General features: G+C 37.9%; 3 protein-coding genes across 3 annotated transcripts; 1 reads left to right on the top strand and 2 right to left on the bottom strand.

Moving 5' to 3' along the window:
• The first annotated feature begins 1,403 nt into the window (after positions 1-1,403).
• On the top strand, positions 1,404-6,346 carry LOC121986396 (enolase-like). The gene is made up of 17 exons (XM_042540320.1): positions 1,404-1,548; positions 1,715-1,778; positions 2,479-2,543; positions 2,746-2,793; positions 2,921-3,007; positions 3,120-3,200; positions 3,285-3,386; positions 3,461-3,541; positions 3,614-3,688; positions 4,716-4,778; positions 4,876-4,956; positions 5,057-5,251; positions 5,329-5,379; positions 5,453-5,541; positions 5,617-5,668; positions 5,740-5,796; positions 5,957-6,346. Exons 1-17 carry the CDS (start codon positions 1,474-1,476, stop codon positions 6,035-6,037), a joined length of 1,347 nt encoding a protein of 448 aa, XP_042396254.1. The 5' UTR covers positions 1,404-1,473; the 3' UTR covers positions 6,038-6,346.
• Positions 6,347-8,766: 2,420 nt separating this feature from the next.
• LOC121986398 (uncharacterized protein At4g19900-like) lies at positions 8,767-14,390 on the bottom strand. Its single transcript, XM_042540321.1, has 5 exons — positions 13,189-14,390; positions 12,344-12,493; positions 11,264-11,401; positions 10,230-10,424; positions 8,767-9,362 (listed from the first exon to the last, which is right to left on the bottom strand). The coding sequence occupies exons 1-5, from the start codon at positions 14,337-14,339 to the stop codon at positions 9,176-9,178; spliced, it is 1,821 nt and encodes a 606-aa protein (XP_042396255.1). The 5' UTR covers positions 14,340-14,390; the 3' UTR covers positions 8,767-9,175.
• A 334-nt stretch (positions 14,391-14,724) lies between these two features.
• LOC121986399 (sulfiredoxin, chloroplastic/mitochondrial-like) lies at positions 14,725-17,681 on the bottom strand. Its single transcript, XM_042540322.1, has 5 exons — positions 17,559-17,681; positions 17,309-17,463; positions 15,471-15,504; positions 15,301-15,394; positions 14,725-15,008 (listed from the first exon to the last, which is right to left on the bottom strand). The coding sequence occupies exons 1-5, from the start codon at positions 17,635-17,637 to the stop codon at positions 14,993-14,995; spliced, it is 378 nt and encodes a 125-aa protein (XP_042396256.1). The 5' UTR covers positions 17,638-17,681; the 3' UTR covers positions 14,725-14,992.
• Between the last annotated feature and the right edge of the window lie 3,231 nt (positions 17,682-20,912).

Consider the following 20,912-nt stretch of genomic DNA (forward strand, 5'->3'; position numbering starts at 1 on the left):
CATTCTCTCTTCCTGATTCTAACTTGAGTATCGGAGGATCAACACCAAAGATCCCTTCCTTAATTTAATTTAATTTTATAGAATTGAGGTATTCATCCCGTTAGTAATCATTCTATCCCCGACTTCCAAGCATTCTTCATTCGGACAAGATTAATTACTAAACTAAATATTCAATTTAAGCATCAACAATCTTGTGACATCAACTTTTGTTCGAAAGTGAATTTCTTATTACTTTTTCTAGATTATTAAGCTCAGTCATATTTAAGTTTTTTTTTTGAAAAAGCAAAAGAGAAAAGGTCCAAACCATTCACATTATTATATTCTCGTCTCTTCTATCTTGAAATTCATTCAAATTTTAATTTCACTTGAAGTTTTATATCGAGTTTAATTTATATTAATATTTTTTTTAATGCTCGAAGATGTCCTACATCATATTAAATATTTTTTTAAGTAAGCAAAACGTCATGGAATATTATAAAACCACAAAAAATATATAAAAAACAAAAAAGGTCTACGGCTTCAATTTAATTTGCCAAAGTCAATAGAAGTATATGCAACATTAAGCATGCAAGATGATCGAAGCCTTTTATCTGCCAATTTTATAGAAATTCATTTGTTTTATTTAATTAAGATTTGTATATTATGTTTTTTTATCAAGTATTTTATTAAATTTATTTAGCTTTATTTTAATAGGAGTGATAAATATCAAATTCTCTATTATTATTTTACCTCCTTTAAAATGGCTTTACTTACAATATAAACTATTTTAAGTTTTAACTCTATTTTAAAATTTTCATACTTTATTCCATCGCTCTATTAAAAATAGGACTCATGATTATACTTTTTTTCATATTATTTTATGATGTTGATTATAATGGCAAAAGACGAATACGTTTGTCCTCAGCGCCCCCGTCAATCTGTCCTAGTATCAACACGGAGAAGGTAAATCACGGACAACTATCAACTTTTCGAATAGTGATTAGTACATAAAAAAAAATATTTAACTCGATTTTATCAAGATTTGAATCTTAGACCTCACGGTGACACCATCAATTTTAAATAGATTCCGATAATGATAATGTATTTTTTTTAATTATAGTAATTTGTATTATAAATATCGTTGCTTTATACATGTTTATATTTTAAAATCGCCAATTTTTTTTTTTAATAAGTGGGACCCATTTCACACTCGGTGCAAAAGGCGAACATGCACGGTGGGATTATTTTGGCTCCATTCTGATTGCCCAATTGAAAGGGAGGTACGAGAATTGGTAGTAAAAGTACGTGATGGCCAAGGCAAGAGACAGGAACTGAGGCGGAAGCAGGAAAACCCTGATTCCACGGGCAGAATTCAACGGCGGCGATTGGTTTTCGCGACCCACTGCTTTCTCCGCCCTTATAAAATGCAAACCCTGAGAAGATCTGAGTCACTTGTGCCCTGCGTTGCTCCCGACGAAGAGATTAGCGAGAGAGATGACGATGGGGACCACGATCGCAAGCGTCAAGGCTCGTCAGATCTTCGACAGCCGAGGCAATCCCACTGTTGAGGTGATCCTTACACGAGATCATGCATCATCTTTTGTGTTGATCTGCTGATATTGCTTTCTTCTTCATTGATCTATTCTGGATTGGTCGCCCTATGGTGTTTTTTTTTAATAGAAAATTTGATTTTGTTGGAGATTGAATTAGTAGCTTGATCCGTTCTGCTCATCAGGTTGATGTTTGCCTATCTGACGGAACTTTTGCTAGAGCTGCTGTCCCTAGCGGCGCCTCAACAGGTACTGTGCCTTCGTGCTTTATTGCCCATGTTCTTAAAAGTTGAGCTTCAATTGCTTGCTCCTTGGACGATCCGTAATATGGTGCAGGTTGCTCCATTGCATGGATTTTACTGGCTTTTCATTTATTACTTTAACAAGGGTTGTCTTTGCTCCGAGATCTAAAGCTACTGCTTGTTGTGGCATTAGACATCAACGATCTAGCATACTGGCTTTTCACTAAAAGTTTTTTTTTTCCTGTTTTGAAATTTGATTTCCATTTTATAATAGATATAGAAGGTAAAGTTGATCCTGAAACTAAGGGATTCAAAATCTCAAAGGGACTGCTTGATTGTTCTTCACTTTCTCCAAAGTGTATGCTGTTATGTTGACATTTGGTTTCCATGATGGCGGTTAATCACTGATGTTGCCTAAAACGCACATATGGTCGGCCACTTCTTGGTACCCTAGTAGTTGTTCAGTTAAGACTTCAGCTCTAAAAATTCACGTTAGGAAGTTCGCCCCAAGGACATTCGACGAGCAAGTGTCTTAATCAGTTGCATCCTTTTCCGGCATTCCTTCTGGCATTTTTTCATTTTACTGGCCAAATTTAGTAGATTATGCAAATTGATTCAAACTACAGCTTATTTATATTCATTTACGTATGATCAGAGTACATTCCTTTATCATTTACTAACTCTGCGCTCCTCTACTGGTGGTTTAGGTGTATATGAAGCTCTAGAACTAAGAGATGGAGGATCAGATTATCTTGGCAAGGGTGTTCTCAAGGTTGGGTACCTATCATATCAATTATAGGGTTATAGCCTTTTCCAGAAAAGCTTTTCACATATTGTATGTTTTTTTGTTCGTGTAAGTTTGTAGACTAGATATTCAATAGATTGAACAAGTAAGCCCTTTTGATTTTGGTTTTTTTTTATAGATTTTGAGGAAAACACAAACTGATTGTATATATTGATTGTTTATGCTCTAGGCTGTCGCAAATGTAAATGCTATCATTGGACCTGCTCTGATTGGGAAGGTGAGTGCTAAACAATGTTACTTTTCTTATCATGAAGGATAATGAAAGTTACCCTGAGATTGTGTAGTTAATGTGCTGCTTTTGGTACCAACAGTTCATAAAATTCATACTGCTATTTCTTTTCCAGGATCCGACTGAGCAGGTCGAAATTGATAACTTCATGGTCCAAAACCTTGATGGAACCTCCAACGAGTGGGGCTGGTGCAAACAAAAGGTATTATTTGTTGGTATTTTCCTAGTGTTGTAAATCTTAACTATGGTATATCAAACGACAGTATCAGGCTTCAAATCATTGCTGATCATTCTCTCACTTAACATAATTACAGCTGGGAGCAAATGCTATCCTGGCTGTTTCTCTTGCTGTGTGCAAAGCCGGAGCTAATGTGAAGAAGATACCTCTCTACCAGGTTTTGTTGATTTTCCATTAGTTTTTTTCTTTTTAGCAAACTGGTCCATGTTTCTGAAGATGCGCTCTCCAATCTTTTGATCAGCACATTGCTAATCTTGCTGGAAATAAAACTTTGGTCTTGCCTGTGCCTGCATTTAATGTTATCAATGGTGGATCACATGCTGGTAACAAGCTCGCTATGCAGGTAATTCTTCACGTGAATCTTCATTAGGGTAGATAAAACCCCACTTTTCATTATTCATTTTGACTTTTAATCAGGAATTTATGATCCTTCCTGTGGGAGCATCCTCATTTAAAGAAGCCATGAAAATGGGTGTAGAAGTTTATCACAATTTGAAGGTACATAATTGTGAGTTTGCTATATTTTATATACGTTTCTTGCATAATGTACCATGTGTAACTGTATTGCAGGCTGTGATCAAGAAAAAATATGGACAGGATGCTACAAATGTTGGGGACGAAGGTGGTTTTGCTCCAAACATTCAGGTGGTTTAATTTTTATGTGGACACTAGCAATTTACTCGCAAGATTTTATACAAAACAGTCCCGAAATATCCATGAACTTAATGAATCAAACTAAATATCCCTATCTAGAATTTTTCTGTCAATTAACTTTGAATTTGAAAAAATGAACAAATTGTTAGGAAATCGATTTATATTCAAAAACAAGAAAATTTACATGTTTGTATCTTCGAAATTTAAAAAAATCATATATCCTACTATGAAAAGTAAAGTATTATATAATTGTCTTTATAAGTATTTAAAATTTTCACCTATGCCACTACCTATATTATTTGCCTCATAAATATCAGAATGCTTTTTATCAATAGATGATATAGCAATATCATCTATAACATTGTAACTTGCATACATGTGGCCGTTGTTAATATCTGTTGGTGTCTTGCTCTTCCTGGCTTGGTAGGATTGGTGGTCTATACACATGTAACAACCTTTTTATCTTCTGAGCACATTATTTCTTGTATGTAGGATGAGATCCACAATGAGGAGGGCTTTATAGAGGCTTTCCATTGAAATTTTGTTTTGTCAATAAGGATCGTGTTTCCTGTTACCTAGAGATTATTGTCTTTATGATATTTTGTGCCATTCTTGCTTTGTTAGGTGAATTTCCAACCACTCTCTAAATTTTAAAACAAATTCCCCTATCAAATTACTTTTAGGATCCATTAATTTCCTATGTTCTGTGTTTTGTTAACTCCTAAAAGCTTCCTAGGATATAAAGTAGTTGATGCATTTGGATGCAGTTGCATAAAGCCAGTTGAGTTTTACAGTAGATTTAGTTGGTATTCTGAATCTGTCATCTATACAACCGTAACAAGCAATATTCTCTCAATATATCTGTCTCACTTATTTCTATTCTACCATTATGTTCATTTGGCGTCACAATCCAAGCAATCCTTGACCATCGCTATCGAGCTTATTCAGCTAACTAATGGAACTTGACCCACTAACTTAAAGTTACTGACCTATAATTGTTTTCTCCTGAATCATATAGGAAAACAAAGAGGGACTTGAACTTTTGAAGACAGCTATAGAGAAAGCTGGATACACGGGGAAGGTACCTCAAATTTCTTTATTTCCATGTAGTTTGTTCTCAACTAAGATGCTATGTTTGCTTAAGGGACTAAAAATTTGTTTTTCCTGGCCTCTGTTAGGTTGTTATTGGGATGGATGTTGCAGCGTCGGAGTTTTACAATGACCAAGACAAGACTTATGACCTTAACTTCAAAGTGGAGGTAATTCTAGTTTTTCTTCTGAGATATCTCATGGCGATAACTCTGGGCTATTTATCTCGTGTCTCAGTAAGCTTCACAAAGCTTGTTTTCTTCTCTGTAGAACAATGATGGATCACAGAAGATCTCAGGCGACAGTTTGAAAGATGTCTACAAGTCTTTTGCATCTGAATATCCCATCGTATCCATCGAAGATCCATTTGATCAGGATGATTGGATCCATTATAGCAAGATGACTGAAGAGATTGGGCAGCAGGTCCAGATTGTTGGAGATGATCTTCTTGTCACCAATCCCACGGTAACTGTCGATTGGTCTTGCAAATTAGAACTCTAATATGAAGATTAAAATCCTAACCATTTGATAAACTATTTCAGAGGGTTGCAAAGGCCATAAGTGAGAAGTCATGCAATGCCCTTCTACTGAAGGTAACATCAACGTCGCTGGGATTTCTAAATTTCACAGTTTGTTTATAATAACCCAATTTCTGATTGTTGTCAGGTTAATCAAATTGGATCGGTGACGGAGAGTATCGAAGCTGTCAAAATGTCCAAGCGTGCTGGCTGGGGCGTAATGGCAAGTCATCGAAGGTATGGCTTGTAACACACCTATATACATATGACCAAACCCTATTTTTTTGACAAATCCTCCACTTTTAATTTTAGCGGTGAGACTGAGGACACCTTCATCGCCGATCTCTCTGTGGGTTTGGCAACCGTAAGTCTTTATTATCTTCGATTACACAGCCATAGCTAAAAACAGCCTTATGAAGCTGTTATTGTCTCCAGGGCCAAATCAAAACTGGAGCTCCATGCCGATCAGAGCGGCTTGCCAAGTACAACCAGGCAAGTGATTTTAGATATAGTTTCAAAGTTCTTTCATCTAGTGGTAGTTTACACATTCAACCCATAAGAAAATTACTAACAAGTTAATACAATTTTCAATTTCCAACATTATTATATCATACATAGCACTTCAACACACACTCTGTCTTCCTGTTCGCAGCTTCTTAGGATCGAAGAGGAGCTCGGCGACGCAGCCGTTTATGCCGGCTTAAAGTTCCGGGCACCGGTGGAGCCTTACTAGGTGACGATGCTAAATCAGCCCTCCCTCTTCTGATTTCCCCAAGTTTTGTGGTGCCCTACGCCTACGTAGTGGGCAGAATAAGTGGTAATTTTCATAATCAAACTTGAAAGATCGCCAATGGTGGCGTTTTCTCAAGGTATGAATTTGAAGTTTCTCATCTCTTTTTTCGCTAATGTGAAAAAAGAAGGGAAAATGCTGTTTAGAAATTAAAACAGGTAGCCGATGCAATTGTACACCGTCTTATTCTACTTTAGAAGAGACTTTTTATAATTCGAACCTACCAGGCAACAAACTTTTTCGTCGACTATCCGTTTGAAAAATGTTGTTTAGAAATAACAAGAGAACAAATTACAGCACATTTGTGGGAACTATTCCAATGTCAAATTCTTGTCAGCGTTGAGAGTAGCTAGAGATGAACAACAAGGTGGGAGAGGAAGGTTTAAACTAGTACAGACGGCAAAGGGGTAGGCCAAGTTTCTACCTTGGAGGAGATCCGATCAGGATCCCAAAATTTTTATTATCAAAAAATGGAAAGGAAAAAAAAAAGAACAAGAAAAAACGATTAAATTACAGAAGAAAAAACAAACCGATTAAATTAAAGCAAACCGGATGGTGGAGAAAGCCAGGAGAGGGAGGAGAAGAAAATCATTGCCGGCGGTGTGAATATATATATATATATATATATATATATATATATATATATATAGAAGAAAACCATTGCCGGCGGTGTGAAAAAAATATATATATATATATAGAAGTGATATTCTGCGTGACTTAAGATGCGCGACGTCGACGCGGCATGCCCTGTGGATCGATCAGGACATATCCTGATCGGTCTGGGAGGCTTCTGATCGGTCTGTGGACCGATCAGGACATATCCTGATCGGTCTGGGAGGTTTCTGATCGGTCTGTGGACCGATCAGGACATATCCTGATCGGTCTGGGAGGCTTCTGATCGGTCTGTGAGGCTTCGGATCGGTCTATAGGCTCCGCATGCCGCGTCTACGTCGCGATCCGCCAACGAAACAGGCGCGCACAGTCACGCATCTTAAGTCCCGCAGGATATCACTTCTGTATATATATATATATATATATATATATATAGTGATTTAATTTAGTTTTTTTTGGTGAGTCGGTGGCCGAATTAATTAATAATTAATTTCTAATAATTTGAATGATTAATTCTTCCAATTAAGTGGACTAATTGAAATTAGGTATGAATTAAACCTAGTGACCGAGTACCATTGGAAGCATGAAGGACACTGGAAGTGTCCTCGTGATCTCTCCTCAGTTGACCTTCGTACCTATCATAAAATGGAACGAGAAGCAGACATTAGTTAAGTATGATCCAATCCTACTCTGATTTGTCTCACCAGACCTCAATGAGTAGATGGGAGAGCGATCCAGCAGCAAGTGACCCGTCACAACCTTCAGCCCTGCAAAAACCGACATATTAGACACATCACACATTCAGTTGACACCTTTAGCAACTACCAACTGTTAGATATTGGGGCCTTAAATGGACCAAAACGATTTTGAGGAAGGAAGTCATCAATTGTTGAAAGTCGTAATTGACTTCAAAATTGAAATTTACGATTCGCGTAGATAGATTTAGACTATTAATTTGCTCAAAACCGATTAAGGGTGAATGAGAAATTAATGTTTAAAGTCGGCCCAAAATAACATTTATTATTCATTAATAAAGTGCATGGGAGAATAGTCTCACATCGGAAATTCTCGATGTGTATTCTCTACTTATTAATGAAGATGTGTTAATGAAGTTAACACAAAAATAAAGGACAGGTGCTCCCTTAGCCCAGGGCGAGCACCCGCCACGTGCGCAATGAGCGCTTTGTAGGCGCACTTTGCACTTGAGATGACTGGACAGTTGACTTAGGGAATGGATGACTACCGTTGATCCACGTTGATCAAATAGGTATGATGAATCGCTTGTGATGCGATCTAGAACGTTGGATCGCAAAGAGTAACGATCTGACGGCTTGGGATGAGACTTGATCTAAAGCATCGAATCAATGGATCCAGATTCGATGGCCGATGACAATAGGCGGGATCTGAGGGTCACAACTCCTCAGATCTGATGGATGAGATTGAAGTGGGCTTGGAGAAGGGTTACAACCCTTCAGAATGGATGATCTAGATCGATCCAGCCCAAAGAACACATCCACTCACCCAAAGGACACTCAACCTCTTCTTTCAGTATAAATAGAACCCTCCAGATGATGGAATATTCACTCAATCCTCTCTTCTCTTCCTCAAGCATTCATCTCATCTTGTGCATTCAAGAGTCCAAGAAGTCTACTAGAAGGTTCGCTGGTCTCGGAAGTCGGAGTGCTACGATTCCTAGACGTTCGTCGTCGTTGTATCTTGGGAACGAATTGCAACAATCCGTTAAACACCGTAGCGGAGCAATATCGTTTACGGAGATAATGTCGAACACTAGCCTCGACGATCAGTTTACATACTCCATAAGCTACTCGGGGTAAACACCAACAGCCCCCACACGTTCAATTAACAAGATCTTCGAGTCTTTGTGCTCTAAAAAACACGTCGAGCATGACTTTGACATGATTGAACAAACTCAATCGCAGAACAATGGCTCCAATGCTGACCCGCCAAGGGAACTGCCCGGCCAGTTTCCATGCTGATCAGTGGCAACACATGGAAAAGGGGCATAAAAACTGTACAAGTAAAATGAGGAATAGTCCGAGTTACAAAAATATAAGTTTTGTTGTTGAATTGAACATTCACATACATAAACTACAAACCAAGAAATACATAGCTTACAGAGGCGGCATGTTGTTTAAGAAAATTATCACCAAAATAGATCTATCACGTTTAAACAATTATATCTAAACTTCCTCAAATGGATGTGATTGATGCATGTTACCCTGAGAAAAATTCTGTTTCGCTAATGCTCAAAAGGATATATCTATATTTTTGGCTACCGTGATCTTATATTGTGTTATAACTTCTATCTTGATTTCAGCTACAAGACAGGTTTTTGGCTTCGGTATCGCTAATGAAAGCTCTAAGATGTCCATAATTCAAGCATGGCACTAAGTCAGCTAAAGCTTCAATCGGGAGTAATGTCTTTGTAAAACTAGATTTTTTGTCAGATCATAACACGTCGAGGCAATGGAGACAGTACTGATTCAGAAGTCTCTCAACGAGACTGTTGGGTTCTGGAACCAGCGCCGATGTAAGGGCATTCCAGAAGTGAAACGTTAACGACTCGTTCATCATCCTTTTGAACAGATTATCTTGTTCAGCCTTTTCAAATTCATCAACTGGCTCTGCGAAGTACCTGCATAAATCCCAACATATATAAAGTGATTTGACCTAGCAAGAGAAGATTCGTAATGTTTTAAAGTTGAATAATTTTTTCAGAAGATTCGAAATGGAAGGAATTATCAAACACCCATTTTTATTCATAGAAGGTTCATGAAGAAAAAAAACTAAATAGTTGGAACCAACTGTTGATAGAGATCTCATTACCAGTTTGGATAATTTATAACATCATCATACTATGCCAGTATTTTTTTATTCATTTATTTTTTTTTGGTAATTTAGCTATCCAGCTCTTACGATTTGATTATTCGAGGAGGTGACCACTGCCCCCACAGAAATTTCCCATTGGCCATTATATTGATCTATATGGCCTGGTGACCTTGATTAAAATACAATTAAAGATATAAAAATCAAACCAAATTTCTTGTTTCGATATGGATACTTACAATTAGGGAGGTGCCATTGTGGTGTATCAAGTCAGAAATTAACACTGGATAAACTATTCTATTAATGTGGATGGCAAATTGATATGGTTGGAATGGTAATTAAACAGAAAATCATAAGAAAATATTGTGTTCTTCTTGGGTTGAACAAGTAAAGTAATCCACTTGATTTGCAAAATTAAGGACTTCCCAACACTAACCATGCTAATGATTATATAATTATTTGATCCTGCGTGAAGCCCCTCATGATTAACCTGTCTGTATCTTAGCCGAGGAGCCGGCGATACCAGGTTACCTAAGGTGAGCGTTGTCACCTTTGCCACATATATAATTACTACCCTGTTTTAGCTTGATCATGATTGATACTTTTACCAAGACAAATTACTAGGTAGTTCATCATCAACAACAAATGAGGATTGATGACAGTAAGAAAGAAGCACCTTGTAATATCTGATGAACTGATGGGATGAATTGCAAATTGAGGTTTTACATTTATCCCAGGCTGTAATGGTGATTTGTTACTTCTGTCAGATATCCTGTTTATCACTCTTGTCATGAGATCTGCCCCATTCCACCGTAGAAGGGCATCATCGTATGTTGAATAAAATTCGTTTAAGCACTCCAGCATCAAAGAACTGCAGAAGATACATTACAGCCTTTGAGAGAACTAATACAGATTGATCATTTTGCAGAATTTAATGAGCAATGAGTAATCCAAACCTCGTGTAAAAAAAAAACAAACATTTTGTTTATTGGGCAAAATCAGAAGATATATCTAATCCAAAAAGAAGGGGCCAGAGTATTTTGTGATTACTGATCTTCTGCTGACCTGTTAAGTCTATGCATAAATACCACCGCTGAACACTGAAAGGGAGGAGCAAATCGAAGAGCAAAGGAATAATGTTGACTATGAAATATCTGAGCCTGGTCTACAAACAAGGCAATAACAGCCGTTGCTAAATTCTCAGTTTATCCTCAGTATAACATACAAGATTGGGTGGCAATTATCAACCCTCTGCATCATCGTAGAAACCACCCTTACTTGTAATTAACTTCACTGATAGCAATATATGCTTCCCTTAGCTGCTATGCTTTTGCAGTAGATAGAGCATTAGCTTCTTGTTCTAAGATAAAACTGATTTTCCACAAATCTTTATGGGATGCATCAGATACACTAGCATGGGTACTCAACAGGTTTAACTAACAGAGTACTGTAATCTGGTCTATTTTAATAGGCGATTAGAAAATTGAAGAAAACACATGATCATGTTAAATTAGTGTTTAATTTCCTTTATGATGCCAGCTAAAGATTTCCTCATAACAGTCATGTGCCACATTCTTAGTCCAGAATATGAATTTGGACAAATTAAAATCTAAGCATGAGCCATATAGACCAGGTAGCTGTAAACTTGCAACAGATAATCAATATGATTTAGTATTAAGCAATGATAACTTTTAGTAATAACTTGAGTACCTGTTCTTTTCAAACGCCATCACTGCACCATTAAAGACTGGATTTCCGGATAAATTATCCTCAATCGAAATAAAATTCTTCACTGAATCAATCGGGTTTAAAACAATGATATCTGAATCAAGGTATATGCCACCATACCTAGATTAGCATAGAACAAGTACATGTTAAAGAGGCTAAACAAAACTTTGCGTGAAAGAGTTTACCTTCTAAGGACTACATAAAATGAAGTTTAGAGAGGAAAGAGATTGGACACCCAATCCATGTGTACTAAAGGACGGCTTGCTGTGAATGTGGGAGTTGTATATACATAGCAGGAAAGCAGATAAGTGAGATGTATAGGCAGTTGAGTCTACACATGAGTTCAAATTTAATTAATCAGGTCCAATCTAGACAATTAAGAAAATGGTTTAATATAGGTAGCCTATTTCCATGTTTAATGAGGAAAAAAAGTGAAGTGTGTGATGAGGAATTTAAACAAGTACGATGATCATATTTTCATTAGATAAATCATCTGCTACAGGGGAATATTACTTGTGAATCTGAAGTGAAATACCAGAATCTTTTGAAGGGAAGATGAAGAAATTTGAGATTGATTTCAGTATTATATCATATTCTAAAACCATGATAGATTTAACTATATGTCCAAATAAGGCAAGCATCGGATAGCCCGTGGCAATATCAACACTGATGTATGAAAAAGGAATAGGGGCTATACAAGGACAATAGTGTTAAAACAAATGTAACTAGACAATGCAAGTATAGTTAATGGCAGTTTCCAAGGAATCACATTTGATAATAGTGATTGGTTGAATATTGCCTACTTACTATTTCAGGTTATTTTTAATGTCCAGAGAATATAATACTAACTGAAAATAGGTTCAAGGCAAAATGGCTTAGGAATGCTACTTTAACATGGTAAGAGAAAAAAAAATTAACTGCTCCAATATCCCAGGTCTCTGCATAGAGCAACAATCTCTCGTGGAAGAGATAAACCCAAAGAGAATAAAGAACTTTTATAGTTGCAAAGGTTCAAAAGGGGCACAACTAATAACAGCATAATTAATAGAATAAACCACTCACTTATAGAGAGCAGCAAGACGGATTAGCTCACTATAGTGAACAGGATAATGCTTTGTCTTTCTCCACTGATACCACACAGATGAAAAGATGCGAGTCGGAGTATCTTTTAGAAGTTCATCAAGATTGGGCATGGCCACTGCAACTCTATACCTGTAACCAAAACCATCAAGTTACAGAGTTTCTTTAAGCAACAACCATTAAATGTTTCAAATTGTGTTCAGTAACTGCTTGAGCTTGGAATATGTCAACCATGAAAATTCATAAATATCAGAAAGTAAAACAAGTAAAATGGTGAACATTGATATTATCAGAAACATGGAGAGAGATGGTTACAGAGCACAAATTCAACTAAATCAAAAAAAGAGGAAAAAATAATGGTCACCTTTGTTATCCTTGAGACCAGATGATTTTGTAACCATGAGAAAAAGTGATATTCAATTGCATACAAAATTCAGTAAGCAAAATCTGGTCCTGGTCGTAAGGTACTTTTTGAACATTAATAGACAACATCAGTAAAATCTCACTAGCATCATTAAACTAGGCCAATAAACACTTCCCTGACTACTAACTCGGAACTAAGCAGCAACTTTAGTTGTATATATAGTTTGCATGATGCATGAGTAGTGAAACTGCTTTATTTGTTATAAACACAAGAAGTCATTAGTTTCAATTTGGTATAGAATGTGATTCCAATTGTGCTGTTGAATAAAAATGTGAGTCTTGTCACTTTGAAACTGAAGAAAGGACTAAAGGGTTGACAAAGTGAAGTAGAAACAGACAATTTCCGAATAGCAAACAAACAGATAGAACTAATTAAGTCACTAGTGGTTATTGGAGATGAGTACCCTTCCATTACTAGGTCATCAAAGAAATCAAGCTCCACTGTCTCTGAGAACACAACCACACAAGCATCAAAATGATGATGCAAAAGACTCTCCAGGCCCCGTCGATGCCGGATGCCATAAGTCCATGGTGGACTGTTCCACACCATGAAAACTCTCATCCTGCATTTGCCACTATAAAGAAACTGATCCATGAAGTCAGAGAATCTCAGGTGAGCATCTAGGCCAGGAAAGTAAGCCCATCGCTGACCATCAGCATGCACTCGACCCTCCTTCAGCATAGTTACCAATTTTCGTCCTTCCAAAGCTCCAACTTCCCTCTTCTTTTCCTCTGCTTCCATAGCTTGTCTTGCCTCAGTTCTTTTAGCCTCAGCACCACCACCACCACCACCTAAACGGGAAGGAGAATTCTCCAACTCCTTCAAGAGCACCCTCTGCACCAGTCGATCCCCTTTGGTCAGTATAGTCAGCCCGGGTCCGTCTGGATCCTGAAGCAAAGGATGGCTCTTGGGATTCAACAGATCGAGGTTCGACCTGAGCATCCGATCCCGCCGAAGGTAGTCACCCTTCCCCTCCAGCCACTGTGACCACCCCTTCCGCAGCGGCGAGTCGCCGGAACCCACTTTGAGCAGAAGAGCATCCTCCACTTTCCGGATCGAGTCTAACTTCAGCCGGATGTCCTCGTCAACGGGCTGGTCGTCCGATCCGAACGCGATTTTGCCCCTGTAAGGATGCTCTTTGGGAAACGAGAGCAAACGATGGGCTTCTCCATCGCGATCGGGCCTGCCGAACTGCATCCTGGCGACGCCAAGGGCGTGGTCCCAGAAAAGCCCAGAGCCAGGATCCTGCTGGGGCATGGAATCACCCGCCTCTTCCTCGACGACGTCGAGCTCGTCGATCCGATCGTCATCGGTGGCGGTATTCTCGTCGATGTCATCTAAGTTAGCGTCTTCGAACAGGGCCGATGGGTCTCGTTCGGAGTGGGTTTGGCCAGTGGGGAGCCCAAGGCGGAGGGAGAAGCCAGAGGAGGAAGAGGGGGAGGATGAGAGACGTGAATAGAGGACGGAGAGGGAGAGGAAGAGGAGGATGAGAGCGGCGGCGGCGGCGCAGAGCTGGGGGCCGTAGCCGGGTCGCCGCCGCGCTTGGCGGAGCATGGCAGACGATTACAAGCCGAAGCCGGCGGTCCGGTCCAAAGAGCCTAGGCCGGAACTGCTTTTTATTATAAGCAAACACAGGGGCAAAAATGAGAAAACAATTTTTTTTTCTTCTGATTTTTTATCAGATAGCGTCGTTCTTTTCTAAAAATCAGCCCACAATAATCCTTAAAAACTCCTCTAAACAGATCAGTTTATAATAAGATTTTTCATCATCATAAACTCTTTCGAATACGAAAAATAAAACATCATTGTTCTAGTTAAGGAATATAAAAAATAATAATATTTAATTCTGAAAATAAAATGATTTATAGAAAATCTTGCATTTTAAAGTTAGCCATAAAATAAGAGTGTATATATATACACACGTGATAATCACTCATGATTGACATTAATTGGTGATTAATTTGAAGATTAAATGTTTACTTGACAACAAAATAAACATTTGTTAGCTGATCATTTACAATGACAAAGTGCCATAATTTTACAAGCAGGTGAATTGACGATAAAAATGTTCTTCTCCGTTTAAATTATGAACTCGACCGGAGGAGTTACCGACAACAAATACTGCAACTAATTTGAAGTGGCAGTGTGTAGTTTGTACCCGAATTCAATGCTTCCACAATGAACTCCTTCGGCGGTTCTCTTTTAGTTCACCTCATATGATGCCTGAACGAGAAAACAAGTCTCTTCTAGTTATCGTTAAATATAGAAGAATATGCTTAAAAGAATAAAGAACTTGGGCAAAATTTAACCATGAAGAGAGACTAAGCTTGGCTGATGTTCAAACTAATACTAGTGATGGCAATTATGATTTTAGTCAGTGAATTGCAGACTGATAAAAGTTTGTATCAATTTGGACTAAAATATTTCGGGCATGTCCTTTGGGCCTCACAAGTTAAGTGTTTAGTTCTCTCATCCAATCCAAGTGGATCCGAAGAACCATGAAGAAGCAGCTAACCTTAATGTCTCCTTTGTTCCGCGACGGACTTTACAACGAATGGTTGGGAGGCCAAGTCGCTGATGAGCCTCGTAGCGGTGGCATCCGGAAAACCCTGCAAAAAATGTTCTCTTTGATTAATACTCAGTTCATAGGAAGGTTGGTGAACTGCACTTTTGTGGGATGACCACCGTAGTAAACTCCTTCCACTTCTAGCACATCAATCTGCAAAATATACTTGTATTATCAGGCATTTAGCATGTCTGGTAATTGAATCAAGAGAACTCATTTTGAGAAACCAAGATATTAGGTGATCGATATTGAGCAAGAACCATCATTTATTTACACCTTAGACTAGCTATCATTTCGAGAGTTCTCTAATCAAAATCCTACAAGAATAGATCATCCAATTATTCTACCAAGTAGTGATTAAAACTGAATGCTAGTCATCACGTATAATCAAATCCTCGTTCATGGTACATGTTAGTTTGCTTAATCTAATCAAGCCATAATGTTAATTTAGTCTCACCAAGTACAGCTTGTGTTATAGTCCATGTTACTGATCGGAAAATTATGTTTTAGTAACTTACAACTGAAAATGATATCCTCCCTATTCACTAATGTTTTATGCCTGGTATAATAGATTCAGTTCTCCTAACTATAGAGGCAATTAGTGGTCTTTAAATATGTTCATACCATCTCAACTTATTTTCTCTAATATAATCTTCCATTTGAGGTGCTCTTGGATATTAGTATTTTCAATCTATTCTCTCATTTAATCCTATATTAACATACCACACATCCATCTTAGCATTTTCAACTATAAAAAAACTACATAAAGTATAATTCTCTCTCTCTCTCTCTCTCTTTTTAATATTTTGCTTCCAAAGTGCCAACCACTTTGATCCATAAACATAACAGGTAGTACCACACATTTTGATCATCGATTCTTCATCCTATGAATAATATTTACATTAATATCTGCTTTGTCTTGAATAATAAATGAGATATTGAGATATATAACCAAAGTGGATATCAAGTTTTATCTGATAGAGAAGGAACTAAATGCTGCTTCTACAGGCAAGTTATGTAGAAACAAAGAAACCTAGAAAGTAGAGGCTTAGGTCAAACCATATTTATGCTTACCACTAAACCTAGGAAAAACAAAGTCTATCAGGGCAGGATCTAAGTTGTTTCTTTTCTCTCTTGGTTAACAATGATTAGTTTGAGGTGTACACTTCAAATTCTTTATCAATTTCACGTTAGCTAGAACATAAATGTATAAATGTCTGATAGATAGAGAGTCAGATAGACATATCAAGGCTAGAAGGCAGTAATTCAAAATATTCAATTATCCCGCCAGCCTAACTTTCTTATTTCATCTGATTGTACCATTGACTTTTTCTCAAGAAAATAACATAGTTATTATTTGAAATGTATATTTACACATTATATGGATTGGAAACATTTTCCTTCCACTACATATTGCTTCCTCCTATCACTCTAGCAAACTATATCTGTACAAATATATCCTCTTCAAATGTTCAGGAAGGTGCCATGAAAAATCTAACTGATGACTAATGGGGGGCATACCTCTTTTCAAGTTTAGAATCAAGACACGCACTTGATCTTATTAATTGCAACAAATGAATCTACTATTAGTTTATGTTCTCCACGATTACAACAATGTATGATGAGAAACACAAATATAAATTTAACTTGATTACAACTATACAGTCTATGCTAATGGTATTCCCTGACCACGGATTATGCACAGTCTACTAGTAACTCCAATGTCAAAAGCCTTAGCAAACACTCTTCCATTCTCTTGAAATCCTAAGTGAATAAGAAAGAACACTTCCCAAAATCTACTATGATCAGCAAATAATCGCAATCAAGCAGCTGTTAGCCCTAGCGAGTTTGTAGGAGTGGATCAACACCCCCAATAAATTTTCTAATATTCAGCTAGCCATCCAGAGAACCGAAAGAGGTCTGAAGAATTAGAAATATATTATGTACATATCCTTACAGGTTCCTGGAGACCAATTAATCTGATACTCTCCATGAGTTCCTTCACCTTTAGGGGGTCGTTCGCCCGCGTCCGCATCAACGGCCGCCTAATCTTGTCAAGGGGTATCTCCAGGATCGCCGGCCCTCCCGATTTCGGCTTCAAGAACGGAACCCCTGTACCAGTTCGTTAATCCCATCACGTACAATCGGACAAAGGAAAAAAACGAAACCAAAATCCAGCACGAGTTGATGATGAGCAGAGAAGAAACCATTAGAGGAAGCTCTAATCGGGCGTAGGCAAAAGCTGCGGGGGCCTGCGTGCGGAATCGACAGGGCGAAGGTCGCCATGGCTGCGAAGGATCGGATCAAGACGAGGACTCGTTTGCTTTCAGTTATACAGGATTAAAAACCAGCCCCAGTAAGCGGTTCGATCGACTCGGGTTCTCGAATGGGGACGGTTCGGTCGGATTCATCATCTCTGGCGTGTCGGATGTTGGTCCATACACGCGATTGAGTGGCGAAGATGGCGTGGGGCCCCTCTGATTCCGCGCAAGTGAGAAAGGGGAGTAAAAGAAGTGAGAGAAGCAAACGAACCGCGCAATCTCTATTCTGTTAAATATATTAAAAGTAAATATGACAGTGCACTGGTTAGAAATTTATGAGAGTCCACTATTTTTTATTATATCTTTCAAAAAAAAAAAAAATAGATATCTGATGACAATTTAAATATTTTATGGTAACATCATGACCCCAGGAACTTACTAGTTTTCATATACATGATCACATAATCATATCATAGAAAGAGGATCAACATTAGTCTGCTCGAAATATAATTCTCAGTATAACCCAGATCCAGACAATAGAGAGAGGGCATGTTTTGCAACGTTTACGTTGAGGAGATGATTGATTCATCTAGCTTCCTCGACGTATGCTGTAATAAAATGAGCCATCAAAATATCGGTTGCAAATTGATACTTTCATATGATAAATATGCGTCCAAGAAATCTTGAGAAGGTGGGAGTGAGGTGATCGTGAGCGAGTAAAGAGAAGAGTATTCGGGAACAACAGAGATTTTGGTTTGTGAATTATGAGAAGAGTTTTTCGAATCAGTTGCATGATCACTCTTTTGACGGCAAACGCTTAAAGACAGGTGACCAAGTTTTTCTCGCAACGAGGTCACTGTAAGTTGTTGTCGATTTTATTCTTTGTTTGTGTCATGCTATCAAATATATAACAATGGCATCAAAGTCATTTTTGAAAGCATGGAGAAATCGTAACGTTGCGATTTTAGCTATCTCTGGCAGAATCGTTTTCCGAATCACGATTTCCACCCGGCTACATGAGAATCGTACAGTCCTCGGTGGCGTAGAATCATGGCAGAGGAGCGTCGGCGATCACACTTAAATACCGATGAAAGTTGACTGCAAGAAATCTCGCATTTGTCACGAGAAAGCTCGCATTTTGTTTGTCAATTCTTACTGTTCATCCATCAATTGAGAAATTGAAAATGTTATTTTTTTTATATGAATTTTAAAAAAAACTTGATTCTTGTTTTTTAATTAAATGTATTTATTGATTAACAATTAATGTACAAAATGCATATTTAATTAAAAAGGGAAATTGAATTAAATCTTGGTCCAATTTGATCCCATCAAATCAGTTCGGGTTCAAATCAAATCAGTTTGATTCAATAATACTTAAATCTGATTTAAATCATTGGTTGGTTTAACTAGAATAATTTATAATTAAATTAATTGGGATAATTTGATTACATGTGCAAGGTTAATCAAATCAGGCCAGATTCATTCCAAGAGGCCGGATTTGATAAAATAAGTCAAACTTATCAAATGGGTCAAGATTTGAAATGGATTAGAAATAAATCAGAACAAATGTAGATAAGATATCCCTATCCAATTAGATTAGTTCTGATTGTAAAATAGTCCGAACACATAAGTTAGTCAACAAATTCAATGTGTTAGTCAACTGAGACTCCTCAAATAAAGAAAATTTATTTTTTATATTTGCTTATGTATTCGGTATATATTTGTTCCATGTATATGTGAGAATTGAATTAATCGATTTTTATTTCTGGTATATCGATTTTATACTGACATCATTATTTTTAATTCCAGATATCACGAACAATACACACGATGGCTGATTATATCTCATTGATTTTTGGTACACTCTAATCAACCTCTAAGAGGGATTTTCTTTGACATATCAGTTACTTTGTGCTTATATATAATTTGACGGTCATATCTCATTGGTTTTTCAGTAAATCTTTGGAGGAGTTTGTGCTACCAAGTTTTGATTATGTAATACCTGCAGTAGAGCTGAAAACAGTACGAAGAGTAATTGTCTCATTGTAGGTCATAATGGCATTGGCAGCTTTTGTTTATGGTAGGTTGCTTAACGTTGTTACATGTTTAAAATAGTTAATTTATTAAACCATGCATATCTGTTAGTATTATATATTTGTTCCCCTATTTTTGAATAGTAGATTTTTGTGATGCTTCAAATTTTCGATTGTGGGCATCATGAGTATATTGTGCTTTGATATTTTATATTTTTGTTCTTCAACATGATGGTCGATGTCAATTTTGTAGTAGTTTTTGTGTCAACTTCTTGCTCTTGTTTATGTTTACTTTCATAAAGTCCTTTATTTTCCAATGTTTGTTATGTAACTCAATTTTCTTGTATTGTGAGCAAGTTTGTTTTCCTTTAGGAACATATCGAAGAGGGTACTCCTTTTCATATTTTTGAATCCAGGCAATTTGATCTTTCAGATTCTTCCAATTGGTATGTTCAATTTTCACGATGAGATCAACACTTCATCTTGTCAGAATATGTAGCTCATGCAAGAGACTTCACATCATAGTGTTGCTGAAGCTGCTGCAACTCCATTGCAAGATGATATATAATGCTATGTGGATACTGGTTTTTGCTGATACAGATTCAGATCCTCAGGTGGTTAATCACCCCAAAGGACGACACCCGACTTCAAATGCATCTCGGAGGCCAGCTCTTTTAGTTAGAAATATAGTAGTCAATATTGGACACCGTGGTTATTTTGATATGATCAACCAAGTTTAGGTTAGGTCATGTTAGTCTGATCCCTGTATCTAAGTGTGCAGGAACTTAGGAGCGCAGGAAGTCGGGCGGAAGACGCAGCTAGCGAGAAGGACGGCACGGGAAGGGAGCCGACGGACTCGGTGCGTCCGAAAGACGAGAGAGCTGCGGAAAAGTACACCGGTGGGCATGAAGAACGTGCGCAGCGTTCGAGGGACATAAAGCCGGGACGGAAGACTGCTCGAGGAGAAGGCCGGGAACTGAGTTCGGATGAGTCCTATTCCGGATAGCCGAAATCACCCAACCAAGCCGAACCAGAGCAAGTCAACCGGGAAGTTGACTTGACAAGTGTTCCATCGACCGAACCCCTTTTCATCAGAAGCCAGCCGTTGGAGACACGTCAGCAACCACGTCAGCAACCAATGGCTGATCGGTCGACCCAACCCCCTGATCGGTCGACCGAACCCCCTGATCGGTCGACCGAACCCCCTGATCGGTCGACCGAACCGAAGATAATCAGAGACTTGATCGAAGCGATTTGATCGGGTCAG

Source organism: Zingiber officinale, chromosome 5B (genome assembly GCF_018446385.1).
Source record: "Zingiber officinale cultivar Zhangliang chromosome 5B, Zo_v1.1, whole genome shotgun sequence".
NCBI classification, from domain to species: domain Eukaryota; kingdom Viridiplantae; phylum Streptophyta; class Magnoliopsida; order Zingiberales; family Zingiberaceae; genus Zingiber; species Zingiber officinale.